This window comes from Octopus bimaculoides, chromosome 2 (assembly GCF_046866305.1).
Source record: "Octopus bimaculoides isolate indiv1 chromosome 2, ASM4686630v1, whole genome shotgun sequence".
Classification (NCBI taxonomy): domain Eukaryota; kingdom Metazoa; phylum Mollusca; class Cephalopoda; order Octopoda; family Octopodidae; genus Octopus; species Octopus bimaculoides.
Window position 1 is genome coordinate 56,328,399 of NC_142929.1, and position 18,744 is coordinate 56,347,142.

An 18,744-nucleotide genomic window follows, 5' to 3' on the forward strand; every position below is an offset into this window, starting at 1 on the left:
ATGATTGAACAATTTGTGTTGCTGATATAAGTTTAGTTGATGTATCCTTTGGTGCTGGATACTTTGGTTTTAAAGTTCTTCACTTCTTCAGTTTAGGTGCATTTTCAGCACAGGCCACTTTCATCAATGTAGCTAGTAAATTTTTTTGCTATTTTCTCATTTGCTTAGGTCCTATGAACGTGTCTTGCTGTTTTCTAGTTACCTCATGCAGATAAACATTTGCAGTAACATCCATAGTACACATTTACTTTTGTTACATGTATCTTCCAGTGTGGCTTATCTGCTGCATTATTAAACTTCAACTTTATAGAAGCCATTTTCAATTTCCATTCTTTCCTCATACCAAGCTCGTGACTGACTCATTTCCACTTTTAACTGCTGTAGAAGTTTAATCCTCATATATATGTCTTTAGGTGATTTCCTGACTGAAAAAATTTTTTTTTATATTTACCATTACTGTTTCAGCCTTCCTGACTCAAATGATCTGGATTCCACCCAAGAAAATGATAACTTTCTAAACTTGGTGTTCATGTTAGCTACATCATTTTCTTTCTTCATTTTTAGTTCTGAACCCATTGGAGTGGCCACCAGAATGTCTAATTATATAAATATAAATACTTTATGTCTGTAATGGTAAAACTTCTTAAAGGTCAGGCTGACTAGCACATTACATGAAGATGCTGGTTATATAGCATCAAAATATCCATTGACTTAGCTTATAGCTGTATTATTTTTTAATGTTTATTTCATATCCTTTGGAACTACTGTAGGTTGTAGAAAGATGTGCAATTGGAACTATGCCTGGCTAATCATCATGGTAAACAATAAATTCCTAAACTTATATCCAACTTAACATTTCTAACTAAACATGGCCAAAAGAAATATAAGATGAGGCAAAATAGATAGGAAAATACTATTTTCTGTGGAGTATTTCTAAAACTAAAAGCTGCTTCTTATATAACATTATATTCTTAGAGGAGTTGTTTTTCAAGATAAAAATTATTCTCCTCCTACTAACATTTTAACAGTTGTATGGAATAAAAATTTTTATTTATCTTTTTTTTTTTAGGACTGTGGTTCAAGAACAGCAATTTGAGCAAATATGTGAGCGTATCATGAATGTAAGGGACCATGCGACTAATGTCAAGACTACATTGGTGGGACTTAAAGTAGAGAAACCAAAGGTGGTTAGTATGTTGTTTCTTTTTAAAACCTGCGTCTAAATTTCTAAGTAGCTATTTCTTTGTGGAGGTTACTCAGACCTTGAGAAGAGCAGTGGCTCATCTTAAAATGGAATTAGCAATGCCATGTTGGCTACATGTATATATGTATGTGTGTATATATATATATTTATATATATTATATGTATGTATATTATATGTATGTATATTATATGTATGTATATGTATGTATATTGTATGTATATTATATGTATGTATATTATATGTATATATATGTATGTATATTGTATGTATATTATATGTATATGTATGTATATGTATGTATATTATATGTAAGCCCCCGGCCCATCAGGAATCACTGCAGAGATGCTCAAAATATCTGGCAGTGTTGGCTATAGCCTAGTCACCCGTATTACGAACCAGGTGATACACGAAGGAGTCATACCCAATGACTGGTGTAGCAGCATCATAGTCAACTGCTACAAAGGTAAAGGTGACGCTTTAGATACAAATAATTACAGAGGCATCAAGCTGTTAGATCAGGTTATGAAAGTTACAGAGAGGGTCATAGCCCAACTAATTAGGGAGCGAATCAATTTAGATGAGATGCAGTTTGGGTTCGTGCCAGGTAAAAGCACTACTGATGCCTTATTTCTAGTGAGACAGTTGCAGGAGAAATACCTAGCTAAGGATAAACCTCTGTACCTGGCTTTCGTTGACATGGAGAAAGCCTTTGACAAGGTCCCCCGATCCCTTATCTGGTGGTCAATGAGGAAACTTGGGATAGAAGAATGGTTAGTGAGAGCTGTGCGAGCCATGTACAGAGATGCTGCCAGTAAGGTGAGGGTTGGAAATGAGTACAGCAATGAATTCCGGGTAGAGGTAGGGGTCCACCAAGGTTCCGTCCTCAGCCCCCTCTTATTTATCATAGTCCTCCAGGCAATCACAGAGGAGTTCAAGACAGGTTGCCCCTGGGAGCTCCTCTATGCTGATGACCTTGCCCTAATTGCGGAGTCACTATCAGAACTAGAGGAGAAGTTTCAGGTGTGGAAGCAAGGTCTAGAACTGAAGGGCCTTAGAGTCAACCTAGCTAAAACCAAAATCCTAATAAGTAGGAAGGTAGATAAAACACAAACCCCTTCAGGTAGATGGCCCTGCTCAGTATGTAGAAAAGGAGTAGGTAATAACTCTATAAGATGTACCTGGTGCAAGCTATGGACACATAAGAGGTGCAGCAACATCAAAGGCAGGTTAACTAGCAAGTTAGTTTTTGTTTGTGGCAGATGTTCAGGTGCAATAAAGACTGTAAACAAACAGGAAACAACTTCTATCTCATTCCAGGGTGAAAAACTAGAGGTAGTCGATAGCTTCCGCTATCTGGGCGACCAAGTTAGTAGTGGGGGTGGGTGCGCTGAAAGTGTAGCTGCTAGAATAAGAATAGCCTGGGCAAAGTTTAGAGAGCTCTTACCCCTGCTGGCGACAAAGGGACTCTCACTCAGAGTAAAAGGCAGACTGTATGACGCATGCGTACGAACAGCCATGCTACATGGCAGTGAAACATGGGCTGTAACTGTTGAGGACATACGTAAGCTCGCAAGGAATGAAGCCAGTATGCTCCGTTGGATGTGTAATGTCAATGTGAATACCCGTCAGAGTGTAAGTATCTTGAGAGAAAAGCTGAACATTAGAAGCATCAGTTGTGGCGTGCAAGAGAGACGATTGCGCTGGTATGGACATGTGGTGAGAATGGATGAGGATAGCTGCGTGAAAAAGTGCTACACCCTAACAGTTGAGGGAACCCGTGGAAGAGGTAGGCCCAGGAAGACCTGGGCTGAGGTGGTGAGGCAAGACCTTTGTACATTGGGCCTCACCGAGGTGATGACTACTGACCGAGACCTTTGGAAATGTGCTGTGCATGAGAAGACCCGGCAAGCCAAGTAAGATCGTTGCCAGTGCCCCTGGACTGGTTCTTGTGCGGGTGGCACATGAGATGCACCATTTTGAGCGTGGCCGTTACCAGTACCGCCTGACTGGCTCCCGTAGGATTTTCGAGCGAGATCGTTGCCAGTGCCCCTGGACTGGCTTGTGCGGGTGGCACATAAAAGACACCATTTCGAGCGTGGCCGTTTTCGTGCGGGTGACACGTAAAAGCACCCACTACACTCTCTGAGTGGTTGGCGTTAGGAAGGGCATCCAGCTGTAGAAACTCTGCCAAATTAGACTGGAGCCTGGTGTTGCCATCCGGTTTCACCAGTCCTCAGTCAAATCGTCCAACCCATGCTAGCATGGAAAGCGGACGTTAAACGATGATGATGATGATGATATGTATGTATATTGTATGTATATTATATGCATGTATATGTATGTATATGTCTTCCTGGGTCTACCTCTTTCACAGGTTCCTTCTACAGTTAGGGAGTGGCACTTCTTCACACAGCTGTCTTCATTCATATGTAACACATGGTCATACCAGTGCAGTCGCCTCTCTTGCACACCACATTTGATGCTTCTTATGCCCAACTTTTCAGTGTGATTACACTTTGTTGTGTATGCACACTGACATTATACATCCAGCAGATCATGCAAGCTTCATTTCTTTCAAGCCTATGCATGTCCTCAGCATTCATGGCCCATGTTTCACTGCCGTGTAGCATGGCAGTTTGCATACATGCATCATACAGTCTACCTTTCACCCTGACTGAGAGGCCCTTAGTTGCCAGCAGAGGTAGGAGCTCCCTGAACTTTGCCCAGGCTATTGTTACTCTAGTTACTACTCTCTCAGAACAAGCACCCCCACTACAGACTTGGTCGCCTAGGTACCAGAAGCTATTAACTAGTAGTTTCTTCCCCTGGCATGTGATGGAATTTGTTTTCTGTACATCTTCAGTGTTTATTGACCCAGTGCATCTGCCACATGCAAAAACTATTTTCCCAGTTAATCTTCCTTTGATATTGCTGCACCTTTTATGTGTCCATAGTTTGCACCGGGTACATCATATGGAGTTTCTACCCATGCCTTTTCTACACACATATATATATGCGCGTGCGCTAGTTTTTATATGCTGATTAAAGAAAATAAATGAAAATTTCTTGTAAAAAAAAAAATGAGGCATGCTTTTAGTACAAAACCATATGAACATATTGATATACTGGAGTTTATTTACAACTAGTTTTCAAATTTATTTGTATTGGTCATCAGAATGTCTGATCAATTAAATATAAACACCTTGTGTCTGTAATAGTAAAATTCTTTAAATTCTTGGTCATCATATAGATTATCATATTCTGCTGTATGTACATTTTAATCTGGTATTGTTTATAACTTTAAATTAAAGATATATAGAAATGTGCTGTGGGTAATTAACATGGTGGCTACATTGCTTTAGTAGCAATAGGAAAATATTGACCTTTATCAGAAATATACAACAATAACATTTATATTCTTAGTCATCTAGAATGAAATGCACACTGAAGAATAAGAGCGCCAACATATTTTAAAATATTGGCCATGTACTTGAAAATGTTTACTACATCATATAAATAGATAAGTCTTTCTTAATGCTAAGCAGCAGGAGATCAGGGAGTGTCTGTTCTTTAACTAGTATAAGCTTGGATAGAGAGTGCTCCATAGTTGCTGTTCTTATCAGAAGTGTTGCATGCACTTTAAACAACTCTCACAATTTGAAAGACAAGAATTTCAGATAATTTTTGGGTAATGAGTATGATTGAAAACACCCTCAGTTCTGTTTGTCATTGTCCCCTTCAGAACCACAGAACTAGCAGAAAATATTTAGATCTCAAACTTTACTAGTTGTTGCCATGTCCTTTTTAGGACCACAATTAGGCTTTGGAATGACTTTCGGGTTTTACCTGTCTTACCTATGTCATTTCCTTTAAATCTCCTAGTTTCTTGAACAAGTGTATCTAGAAATATTTTATATACTTTCAGCTGATAGAACTCTTCCAAAAGACCAATTTATTATTGTAGCCATAGAGCCACGCTTGAACCTTGCAGGCATGTTTCTTGATCTGCTCTGATCAGAAGTTTCTTATGGAACTTATAATACTGAGAATTCTTTGTTCAGTCTTACAGCATTCAATCAATTATTATAAATGCATTTTGTAGATCAAGGTCATTTTGCTATTGATGAACATGTGATACTGAAGTTGTTTCCTTAAATACTGGTGTTGTAATTTTAAGGCAAAGAAGGAATTCCCGTTTGATGTACATAAGAGAATTGTCACATCTTCACTTGCAAAATCTTGTAGACTACTTTAACATATCTTGATTCGAAACTGTATGAGAATCACAAACATCTTTAACTTTCTCTGAGTAGCTTCTCTGCAGGTTCATCTTGTTTTAAGGTTTTTGTTTTTCAGTTCTTCAGCTTTGGGGTCCAGAATAGATGGAAAGTTGAGTTTATATGAATGAAGTATTCCACTTAGTTAACATTAGAAAGAAATTGTATAACCTTTTCCTTAAAAATCGATATTTTATATGCTGATACATCAAATTATAACATATTTTATTTAATTAAGTTGGACCAATTGTTTGGAAAACAATCACATTCTTTATATTAATATAATTTAACTTTAGGTAAATCATATTCCATTTACTTTAAAAAAATGGAAAATCTTTAGTGCTCATATACCACAAAACTGTTTACTTAAACATAAACTTCCAATAATTTATACTACAAGTAATAAATACTAACATATTAGATAGCCATTAGGCCTACAATCAGCTTGATTTTACAGTTTTTATAAGCCTAAGATTCAAGTGGTTTGCATGGCAGTGAATGAATAAAGCTTTTCTGTTGTGCTGAAGAATCCTTACTGAATCCCCATGTATGAGTCACTCATGTTAACGATTTTATTGTAGCCAAGGCCCTTCATGTTTTGTATCTGTAAGCTCTTTTTTTCTTTTTTCTTTTTTTTGCTAAATGAGCTCTTCACTAGTTGTAGACTCAGTGATACACATTTCAATGAAATCATCATCATCATCATCATCATCGTTTAACGTCCGCTTTCCATGCTAGCATGGGTTGGACGATTTGACTGAGGACTGGTGAAACCGGATGGCAACACCAGGCTCCAGTCTGATTTGGCAGAGTTTCTACAGCTGGATGCCCTTCCTAACGCCAACCACTCAGAGAGTGTAGTGGGTGCTTTTACGTGTCACCTGCACGGAAACGGCCACGCTCGAAATGGTGTCTTTTATGTGCCACCCGCACAAGCCAGTCCAGGGGCACTGGCAACGATCTCGCTCGAAAATCCTACAGGAGCCAGTCAGGCGGTACTGGCAACGGCCACGCTCAAAATGGTGCATCTCATGTGCCACCCGCACAAGAACCAGTCCAGGGGCACTGGCAACGATCTTACTTGGCTTGCCGGGTCTTCTCACGCACAGCACATGATCTTTGATTTCATTATCATAAACATGGTGTATGCATACAGAAGCCTACTCAATGTAGGAAACACCTTTAACTCTTTTGTTATCATATTTTTGTTGAAATATGCTGCCCTTGTTTCAATTAATTTTGAAAACGATTAAGAATTTATTAAAGTAACTTTGTCATTATTAACCTGGTGTTTGGAGCATAAGTCAACATGGAATTTTGAAAGAAGATTTTAATGTAGATCACTTTAAACATAAAGTTTGTATCATAGAGGCAGAGGTGGTCTTGGTTGGGTTGGTATAAAAAGGGTTAAGAAACAAATATATTGTTTCTGCCTCGATTTCAATTTAATATTGATTTTCTTATATTAATATCTAAAGACTTGTTCATGTCATTCTGAATATAGTTTGATAACATTTACACCTGTGATTTTGTTTTTGATGAGGTACACTGTAAAGCATCATGATGGTTCCTTATGACAGTCATATTTTGGCAATCAGTCCAAGGAAGTTTCCTCTTTTTAAATTTGCTTCTCTCTCAGTTTCACCTCTTAGTACTCTGTCCACAAAATAATGTAGTATTAAATATACCTTACCTAAAAATAAGATTGTAATGTATTTAATCATAGGTCTGTTGGGCTACAACTGACCGAAAGTTGACTCAACAAAATCAGTAATTACATTTTGTAAATGAAACAGTATCACACTTTCAGATTCCATTTTCCATGCATCTTTCTGTCTGTTGATAGTAGAAAGGAGAAAGGAAACTATGTAGAAACTAGTAGAAAGGAAATTAAGAAGAAAAAAAATATTGAAATAGCAAGTGTAATAAGCAACATTCTTTGGTAGATTAACATAACACAAGTGAATTTTTAGGACATGGTTACATATATACAACCATATCTAAACAATTTTTTTTCTCATTTAAAAAAAAATCTTCATATATTTGTGATATATTTTTGACATTAAAGCTTGTTTTTCTTCTATTTGTCAGATACTTGTTGGTTAAATACATTCTGAAGTTTTGATAATGTTGGAAAAGTTATAATATTTCCTTCATTGCCAGGAAATGTATATTTTTGGTCTTTTGTTTTTTGATAGGGTTGTTGTTTATTTCATGATTAAATTATCTTTTCAAACAGGCTGTTACACATATTCCAGGAACTTGCCTGTTATTCACAAAAGATGCAGAACCAAAGTTCTTACATTCTCTACCTCTTCTATGTGATAATAATAATTCATAATAAACACAAAGTAAAACCTGTTGAGTGGGAATGTTGTATGTAGGGAGAGAAGGATTTACCATAATTGTCATACTTGCAGAAAAATTGCAATGTTTTATAATAAATAATCTAGGTATTTTTTCAAAACTTTTAATGCAAATCGTATTGTTGTAAAGGTTATGATATCTTGTTTAATAAAATATTTATTAATTTTAAAAAAAGTATTGATTTTTAGTATTTGCACATTGGTAACTGCACCAAATGGAATTTTTTACAAAGTATTTAGTAATAGTGGAACAAGTAAAAATCTTGAACTAGTAATATATATTCTATAAAAATATATTTAAAAATTTTTTTAATGAAGAGCACTTTTGACATGTAGAAGGAAAAGGAAAAGGAATTAAGCTCCCTGATCCCATACACCTATGCACTTGTCTATGGTTGCTATAAACATATATACACAAGTAGTGGACAAATGAAAGAAAGTAGTACTCAATACATTTAGTAGGAGTTACCATTTGCTTTAAACAACAGTTCCATATGACAAAATTTCATGTGTGCATAGAACAGACCCTTCTCACCTGATCAGCTGAGTGAAACTGTTATTAAAAATATGTGTGTGTCTGTGTATGTGAGAGAGAGAGAGAGAGAGAGGATGAATTGAAAAAATTTAATGATGCTTTGTTAATATCTTATTACAGTATTTCGCTGTAACAATGGGAGTTATGGCTTTCTTTGCTTGGTTTGGTAGCTTGGTGAACAATCTGATACTCACTTATCTTATTGGTAAGTAATTACAAATTTTATTGAGTTATGTTTTTTTTTCCCTAGCTGCTTAAACATTTTTTTTTCATATTGTGTGTTTGTGGACAATAGCATCATTGGTTATAGGTTTCCAAGGGGCCAGTTGTTACCTCATTGCATTTTTGATGGTGAAAGTCATATGAGAGTGTCTTTACTCTGATTTATCAACATTTTCTCACTGATGTCTATATCGTTTGCTGATGGCTCACACCTATATTGAATTTTCATATAATTTCACTTATAGGGCATAAATGAACTCAAGATTATGATAAAAAGACATTTGTCAAAAGTGTCTGTTTTACACATGTTTTCTGGATGGCTTTTGAAATATTGTACTATTTCAATCTGGGCTTTCTAAATGCTAAACATTCAATCATTTAATGATTGCATTTCAGCTCGGTTGACCAGAGTTAAGAAATTAATGTGTACAACACATGGTAAAAAATCCATGGCTGGTTGTTCAGAATTTGAATTGCAGAGACTCTCTATTTACAGCACACCTTGCTATTTTATTTAACATGATGTACTATTTCATTTTTGTTCATTTCACTATAAAGCACATCTTCATTATCATCATCAGCTATCTGTTTTCCATGCTGGCATGGGTTGGACACTTTGACTGGAGGCAGCAAGTCAGAAGATTGTGCCAAATTCTGTCTGCTTTGGCATGGTTTGGATGCCCTTCCAAATGCCAAAGATATAATAATGCAACAAGGGTGATGGAGGTGTTACAATAAATTCTACAAGACAATAATCAATAGAAGTCAGTATGTGGTACATGTATTGATAAATTGTGGTACATTGAAAAGTCACCTGTAACAACTAGAATATAACCAGTAGATTACTAGCATGTACATTTACTATTCCTAAATATTATGGCATAACAAATAAGAAAATATATGTATGCTGTCATTTTAAAAGAATATGTCCATCATAATGAACTTTAATATGTAATTGTGTGTGCAGGCTTAGCTGTGTGATTATTTCGTTTAAACTGAATCTTATTGCTAGACTCTTCCTAATCTTGAAATCACTGGTGCCATCCCGTACACACCGAGTGAAGGCGTATGGCTCAGTGGTTAGAGCATTGGGCTCACAACCACAAGGTAGTGAGTTCGATTCCTGGACCGGGCTGTGTGTTGTGTTCTTGAGCAAGACACTTTATTTTACATTGCTTCAGATCACTCAGCTGTAGAAATGAATTGCGACATCATTGGTGCCAAGCTGTATCATCCTTTGCCTTTCCAATCTTCTATGCAAACATATCTGGTTATGTGGAAATATCTTATTTGGAAACAAGTGAGAGTTGGTTACAGGAAGGGCATCTAGCTGCAGAAACTTTGCCTCAACAAAATTCCATCTGACCTATGCAAACGTGGAAAAGAGGATGTCAAATCAATGATGATGAGGCCCTGCAAATTTTTGAAGATTCTGATGAAGATTATTGGGGGTTGCAATCAGCTTTTTATTACCAGTTTTACTGTAATACAAAGATAAGAGCAAATTGTTGAAAACAGATATTTTACTTTTCTAAAACAGATGTTATTACATTTGATTAAACTGTTTGTTGTTTGTTGGAAGTATTTATTTTTCTTTCTTTTGCAGTGGGTTTCGTTGTTCTTTATCCTGGGTTACGCCGTCACCAGATTCTTGAGAAGTACATCCAAGGAGTTGTGACTCTCCTGAAGAGGCTGTTTTTTGGAAAACCTAAAGCAAAGAAGTCTTAGGGTTTATTATGAAGAAACTGGTGCTTAGTGTTGAAGTTTGGCAATTGTACAGCCATCCAGTTACTGCATATTTCTGATGGTTTTTCAGTCTGTTGTGGTTTTATTTTTGTATTTGATCAATACAAATGCCTAACCTTTCTAATGCCCTACATTATTGTCCTTTAATTCTCATCTCACCCAAAACCCCCTTTGTCTGTCTATTTTTGGGCTTTTCTAACACCTTTTTCAACACCAATTCGTCCAATGGTTAACTGTGCTCTGCTAATGGTGTTATTTTGGCTTTTGATCTCTTCTAGTTTTAATGCTTTTAACAAAAGAGAAAAACTTGAAACAGTATATTTTTTATTGTTTATGAATCTAATAAGATAAACACATATGAACGGTCATGTGTGCAAACACAATCACAGACTCTCATATATACACAGTGTATTCATTTTATACATAGGTACCTGCTATATATATGTATATATCCATGAGTTATTTGCATTTTAACACTTACAATATTGCTCCTGATTCATATTCTTGGTATTAGATAATAGTTGCTTAGAATATCATTAAAGAATGTTGTAGAAAGATTTTTGTTTTTAGTTTTAAGTACAACTTGCTGTTCAGATTTAATATGCTTTTGGAAGTTGTTAAATGATATGTTTCTTTTCATGTTTCAATTACCAAACTAGCTTCACTCTTAAATTGTTATTACACTTGAGGGTTTCTTAGATAATGTAGATGTGGTTAAACAGGGTTGCATCTCCGTGATATTGCTCCTGACTGTAAAGGAAAATTAATCATTAACAGTATATTGTTATTATGTAATCTTGTCTAACTAAAATATGTGTAAGGGATATAATTTAGGGATAAACTTCCTTATAACAGTAAAATTGGGTTGTTCATATATTGTGTATGTTTATATCTGTATATATCGTGTATGCTTGTATCTGCATATGCACTCATACATTTTATATGTGTATGTGTATATACAAATATACATGCATGTATGTATGTGTATGCGGTGGTATCAGAAAGTTTCCAGACCAGGCCTAAATGAAAGTACATCATTAAAAAAATATGTAGTTCATATATTATTTGTATTTGGGTATCATCCTCTTCAGAATAGTCCCATAGTCTCCTTGGGAACATACTCAGTGATCCCAGTGCGTCTTCCACATTTCAAAAAGCACCACAAAAGCCCTCTTTTTGAAGGCCGTCCAATACCACATGCAATTCCATTTAAGTATCATCTTCTGTCTTGAAGCTGTGCCCTTTCAGCTTCAACTTATTTTTGGTGAAAAGCAGCAAAATTACAAGGGTATAAGTGAGGCGATTGTGGGGGGAAAACTTCACAGCAACCCAATGGGAAAGCTGATGGGAAAGTTTGGTGACAGCCCTCATGGATGAATTACCCAATTTATTCCATGTTTTCAGGAGTACTACTTATGATTGGCTGCCTTTATTATCCAATACTTCATTGGCCTTGAAATGCATGTGCCACTCCAAAACCTAGATTTGCCAAACCCCTACAAAGCATTTCGAGGGTGGCAGATTTACTGAGCTTCATGTAAAATCTGATGCTGGTAAATGGCTCAAATTTGTTGGGCGTTGTAAAAATTGGTGAACATTACAAAACCTTACGTAATAATTGGACATAATTAAACATCATGAAGCCTCACTGTGTGCTGGTTATCAGTGACCATCATCTGGTCATGCATTTTCGTTAAACAGTACAATCTTGGCACATGCAGTCAGGAAACGTTCCAATAACACCTCATGGGGAAATATACATATATATGTTATATAGTGTTTTACCTATATATATATATATATATTTATATATTCACATTGTTTTATATAGTATATATATATATATATATATATGTATATACACATTAAAAAGAAATATATATAGGGCACACGTACATATTTATATTACATATGTATATTAGTATGTGTATTATGTATGTGTATATGTGTACATGTGTTTGTCTGTGTGTGCATGTTTCTGTATATTACATTTGATTAGCAGCCACAAAGAAGACCTCAAGTAGTTAATGACTTTTCTTTGTCTTTGCTTTAGTAGAAGTACATTGCGATAATAATTTTAGATGTTGTCCTTTACATATTTAATGTTCATTGCTTCTGCTGTATGATTGTTTTTATTTTTCATGTATCTTTACTGGAGAGGTATTATAGATATATCAATGCAGATATTAAACAGAGATCAGAATGTGTACTTCTGGTTTGTTTTACTTTTCTTTAAGTTCATTCATCACCTTTCAGTATTTTTTATTCACAAGAAGGATGCACAAATTCAACAGATATTGGTGTTTATCCATTCCAATTTCATTTACGTATAGAAACACAAATTGTTTTTCATTGCTCTTTACCTTTCTATAATAGGAACATATTTGTCTCCCTTGCATGAGAAAGCAAGTAGCAGAGCAAGAAATTCTAATAAACTGCAACAAGGTAAACCTCAATTTCATACACTCTCATAGAGTGGTAAATTAGTTTATGAAAACTAAAAATAAAAAAACATTATTCAAATATATTCACTGACAAAGGATCTGATTTAAATTTTAAAATATATTTTGCAAATTTCGTAGTAAATTTGTTTTGAAAATCATTGAGACATTCATGTTTTCTATACCTTCTTAATCTAATTCCCTTGTTGTTATAGCTTCATTATAAACTAGGCTTATAAGATGGGTAAAGCATTGTTACAAATTTTGTTTTGCTTTTAGATCTGAAGTAATTGCAACTATCAAAATGTTTGCTGTTCACCTTTTATAAAATTTTCTTTTAAATAGAATTTACTATTCTCTCACTCAATATACTCAGTTGTGTTTTCTGACTCTTAAGATGGCCCTCCATTTACTCTGCCTGGTAAAATAAGGCAAATAATTGCTTGCATCTTTGAAGGAGTAAAAGTCTTATTGTAATATATATTAGCACTAAGATAAAGAAAGACCTGCTAACATTAGTGAAAACATCATTGACTATTAGGCTTTCTTCACATGTGATTTGGTGTTGGTTTTTGATTTTATTGTGATATTTTCCAGAAATAATTGTCAATTCTGTTGTCAATTTCTGTGTTGAATTATTCTCACAACCATAGACATTTCGTTTGTTATAATTTATGAAATATAATGGCTGTTGACTATTTAGGAATAACTGAGCAATTAGTAGCTAAGTGAACAAATTTACTAGTCAGGTAGCATAGTTAACTGAAAACCCAAACAACAGTATTTGGCCTAATGTTGTATTTAACATTTATTAAATTTCCAAAGCTAGATGACCAATCTCTACAGAATTATAAAAATATAGAAAAATTGTAAAATCATCAATGACTCTATATTCCATATATATATGGTAATACAATAACATAATATATATTATAAAGTATTATGCAATGTATACCATAACTGAATGCATGTTAATGTATAACATACAAGCAGTACCCAGAGAAACAAACAAATCTCATTTGAAATAAATAGATTAACATTGACCAATAGGCAGGCCTGTTTTTAAAAATGATATGGAGAAAATTATCATCATTACTTTTGATGTATGTTTACTGTACAGTTTTGTTAAATTTCATTTGAAATGTGTTTTCTCATTACATTTGACTGTTAGGGTTTTGGAAAGTAATTTGAGTTTAACCTTTAGCATTTGAGATTACTCTGTTAAATGTAATGCATATTCATTCAGATTGTTTTGAATTAATTATGCATTATCTAGTAGCTTTGAGATTTTGGTGATGTGATTGTTTATTTTTAGAATGTCATTGTAAGGTAAATGTGAGAGGCTGGGTGTAAACAGTTTGAACGAAGCAGGTAGAATATTTGGGTTGGATATGGCCAGTTTTAATGCTAAAGGGTTAAAAACACTAAAGAAAAGCTGTTTTAGTGGATAATATTACATGATTTTAGAAGAAATAATTTGCTCAACATAGCTATGTATAAAAAGGTCAAAATTTCCCTGTGTCCATCAACAGTTCAGTATTAGGTTTGTTTTATGCAAATCTTCAAAGAATTAACATTTGTTTTAATTTATAAGAATTTAATGTATATGAATGTGTGCTTAGATTCTTTTTATATTTATTAATTATTTAAACATATATTATCAGATGTCTATCTATTCATTTATTGAACACTTTATGGCTATTTGTGCCAAAAAAGATCAGTTATATTTAATTAATATTTTTTTCTTTTACTTATTTTCTACAAATGGAAATTGTGTTATATGTTGTCTAAATTTTTGAAATGTCGTTGGTGATAAGTCTTGTGTTCTTGGTCTTAATTTTTTTTTTTCCTCAGTTGATATTTATCTTCTATTTATCTTCTATTTTCTATCTTAATATATTTAATTATCCCTTCTAACTACCTCATTAATTCTTTGTTTTCAAATCATTTTCGCAAAATTCACACTCTTCCAGTAGAGAGATTGCTAGATTGTACTACAACTTTAAATTTATGGTAGTAGATTGGTGTGTATGTGTGTGTACACATGTTCAGTTCTGTTGTCGATACTTTATAATCATGAACATGAATAAAATTTAGTGCTCTCTCCTCTTTGTGGTTTCTTCCAATCAAGTTATGATTTGTGACATTGTTTCTGCTCTACCTGTTGTAATGAGTTATCATATATATATATATATATATATATATATATAATGTATCTAACCTTGCATTTTCTATCTCTATATCTAATTTATTAATTCATATTATCTATATTTCTTGGTTTATAATTAATTTTATTAGTTAATTAAGAAGAAAATAAAAAAATAAAAACCTAATAAAAAAATTGGAAATAAAGTCTCCCTCCTTACAAAAATGCAACCTACTCATATACAAAAATAACAAAACAATTTGAAGAAAGAAAAAGAAAGGCAGCAATGTTATAAGAATTGATTATTTTAGGTTTAACTAATTGAACCTATTTAATACTCTGGTCATATTATTTGTAATAGAAAGCTTGAGTGATCATGCTATTCTTAATCTTCTTTGCTTATCTATTTTAACTTATTTATGCAAAGAAAACCCTTCTAATACCCCTGTGATTTTTGTTAAAAGTTAAGTATGGTGTTAATTAAAAGTAACAGGAATAACTTGTGGCTGACCTAACAATTTTTCTTGCCAGTTCTTGGCTAGATTTACTGATAAAGTATTGACCAACCGACACAAGAATCATCAGTTTTCATATTTGCTACAGGTTTTATGTTGTGTTTCTAAGTGGAACATTTTATTCATCTAGCAGTGTGGAATTGGTTGCAAGATTTTCTAGGAAAGCTTCATTGTCTACTGTATAGGAATTTGTTTCAGCGTTGTACGCCACAACAATTGAAGTTGAATGCTGATTTTAATAATCATAATTATTGAAAGAATTACCTTTGATTTGCTTTAGTAACTCATAGCACTTCTATGAATGAAAAGAAAACAATTGGATTACTTTTGTTGTCAAAGAAGAAAATTTAAAATAAAGAATTACAGCTTTCTATGAGTTATATTTCCTCGTCCCCATTTTCAATGCATGGATTTTTGAATCTCACAGAATTCAAATTCAAATGAGCATTTATAATTGCTTTTTTTGGCAAATTTTATCTGACATGAAAAACAAGGGGTATTAAAGTATAAGGAATTTTCACATGTTTTACATTATATATAATTTTTGTTGTAATTAGGTGTCATCAAACATTGTTTTTTTTTAACCTTGTTGTTTTACAAAAGAGCATTGTAGTGAAGGTAGCAGCAAACTTACATTCATATGAATGTATTTTGACTTTGGATAGCTAAGTTGAAAAATATATTTTTTTAAGGAATGAAGGGAAAAAAAATCATGTTTATTTATTACAGAAAATATAGGTGAAAATCCAATATATTTTTGAATTGTATTTAAAATGATTTCTATAAAATGACTATAATGGAAGCTCAGATAGTGTATGAAGACTTCCATAATACTGAAGTTTGAACTTCAAAAATCCTACTTCTTTGTTCTTTAAATAGCCACAGTTTTCAATTGCATATGCTGCTATATGATTTATGAGGCTTTGAAATATAATTAACCATGCAGAGAAGCTGTGATCATGATCATATCATAGCTCATTATTGGTCTTTATATTTTTATCATTAGTATTCAATGTGGTAGTTTTTTATTGTTTTGGTTTGTTAACATTCTTGTGAAAATTATGTTTCTATTTCAATAAAGATGGATTCATTTATATCAGGGAAATAATGGCTTTAGCTATTGAAACCTTGAACCTTCGAAAATGAGTGAATCTTAGTTTTAAAATGCTTCTATTAACATAGCAGTTGAGTTAAGAAGTAGATAAATACTAGAATTTCTAGCTATCTATTAGTGAATTATGATGAAGTAGAATTTGTTTTAACAGTTTACATCTGTAATAAAAACAAAATTAATCACAAGTTTTTATCTATGCAAAAGAGAGAAAAAGAGAGAAAAAAGCCAAAAGACAAATAAAAATTTTTATTATTGCATTGAATTCATTTTCTTAGCTAGTTTCATTCAGTATTATTATTATATTTGAGTACTGAAACTATTAAATTATATATGGAACTTGAAACTATTTTGCAATAATCCTGGAAGAGAACAAAAACAGCCTGAAATAAAATAGTCAGAGGATCACATGATCACATACACAATATAATTACTATCATAATTTGTGTTGGTAATTATTGAACATCTGTTATTTCTTCTCTAAAATTTTTCTTTGTTGTAAAAATTTTGCTTCTCCTTCATTTTTTTTATTGGAAAAATAAAATAAGTTAAAACTTTATAATTAAATTTTGTTTATATTTTTCTTTGATTTGATTTTTTTAAATTTCAAGTGTACTTGTTATAGACAGCTGAAATCATTCTTCAACTGCTGTTTCTATTTAGTATAATATTTGATATTTTGTTTATCTTTTGAAACAAATTTCACTCTGCATACATAGACTGTTTATATGCATATAAGAAAACAGCCTTTTCTACAAAATTTGAGGTATATTCTGTAATTTGGCTAAGTTGTAAGTTTCAGCAATTATATTTTAAAATTTATCTGTAGAATATGCCTTTTTAAAAATAATTTTAATAATTTCTTTCTGTGATTTTTTTCCAAATTTACTTGTATATGAAGTTATTAAAAAAATTCTCATATAGATAGGAAAAATATATAAAATGCAACAAAGTCATTTATTTAGCATTCTTTAAAAATCGTGATGAATTTCTTTATACACAGATGCAAAAGTTATTTGCTATCATTTTTGTTGTAAGCAATTTTCTTGTAATGCAGTCAATCATACTATATCTCTCAAGGGGAGAACACTCATATTTCACTTCCAACAATATTGTAAACTACAGAAGTACGTTATTTATTGTGAAATGGTATAAACCAGTTTTGTTTCAGTATGCAGTTCCATTCACCACTATGTCACAAAATAAACTCAGATCGTTAGATTTGTAAATATATACAATATTTATAGTTTAAATTACTGCTGATATAAATTAGGGCTTAATTTCACTTATATTTCTTTCTTTTTATCAAAAAAAAAAAAAAGGGCAATTCATTAGCATCATTATTTATTTTATTTTATATTAAATCTGTAGAATGTTAAAAAAAAAAAAAAGGATACTTTAAATTGACCATGTTTAAAATTGTATTTCAGAAAAAAAAAAAAATTGTGAAAAGTCTGGAAGATTATTTTAAAAATCATATTCACTAAAAGCTGTGATAAGTGATAATTCTTATAGGGCCATTTACTGCTGAATTATTCTGTTATTTAATTATGCTAATAATATCCACTGTGAACAATTAAATTGGACTGTTGACTAAACCAAATATTGTTACCCTCTGCATAGTTTGTTCATTGATTTAAATTTGTAATTCAAAAACACAGTTTTCAGTTTACTCATTACATGTATGTTCGCCACCATATCCAATTTTAGTGTATAAATGTTCAGTATATTCTACGAGCATAATATTAAGCAGAAGGAACTCTGGGACAATATGGTTACATTAGAGTATTTTTCAACAGAACTATCATCTCCATCAAAAATGAAAAAGTAAAAAAAAAAAAAAAAAAGAAAAATCATTTTACGATATTGATTGCGATATTTACTTAAAGTTAATATTTTAATATTTATCTGAACTTGAAGACAGTAATTTTCTATTTCACATAGAGGATGTAATTTAGAAAAATAAGCAGTAGTAACTGTGATTTATCTAGTCAAAATTTTCAAATTCTAAATTTTTTCAAAAATTATATGTTGTTACTATAAAGCTTATTGAACTTTTATCTTTTTGCTGCTCTTTGCACTAAAGTCGGTTCAAATTTTACTCGCCTCAGTGCCACATGACAGTGCAATGTATCTATATCTATATTCCTCAGTTCCATGTTTTATGTTCTTCAAACCTT

General features: G+C 32.7%; 1 protein-coding gene across 3 annotated transcripts in view; it reads left to right on the forward strand.

Annotated features, from left to right (window-relative positions):
• The window catches only part of LOC106877942 (ADP-ribosylation factor-like protein 6-interacting protein 1), a 95,339-nt gene extending 78,208 nt beyond the window's left edge, over window positions 1-17,131 (forward strand). Inside the window, exons 4-6 of one of the 3 annotated variants that reach the window (XM_014927022.3) lie at window positions 1,070-1,184; window positions 8,504-8,588; window positions 10,212-17,131. In XM_014927022.3, coding sequence (XP_014782508.1) covers window positions 1,070-1,184; window positions 8,504-8,588; window positions 10,212-10,333 — 322 coding nt within the window. In that variant the 3' untranslated portion in view covers window positions 10,334-17,131. Of the gene's footprint in view, window positions 1-1,069; window positions 1,188-7,721; window positions 8,066-8,503; window positions 8,589-10,211 lie in introns of those variants that run through there. The other 2 variants (XM_014927021.3, XM_089345853.1) reach the window with 2 other exon arrangements.
• Window positions 17,132-18,744: the final 1,613 nt, after the last annotated feature.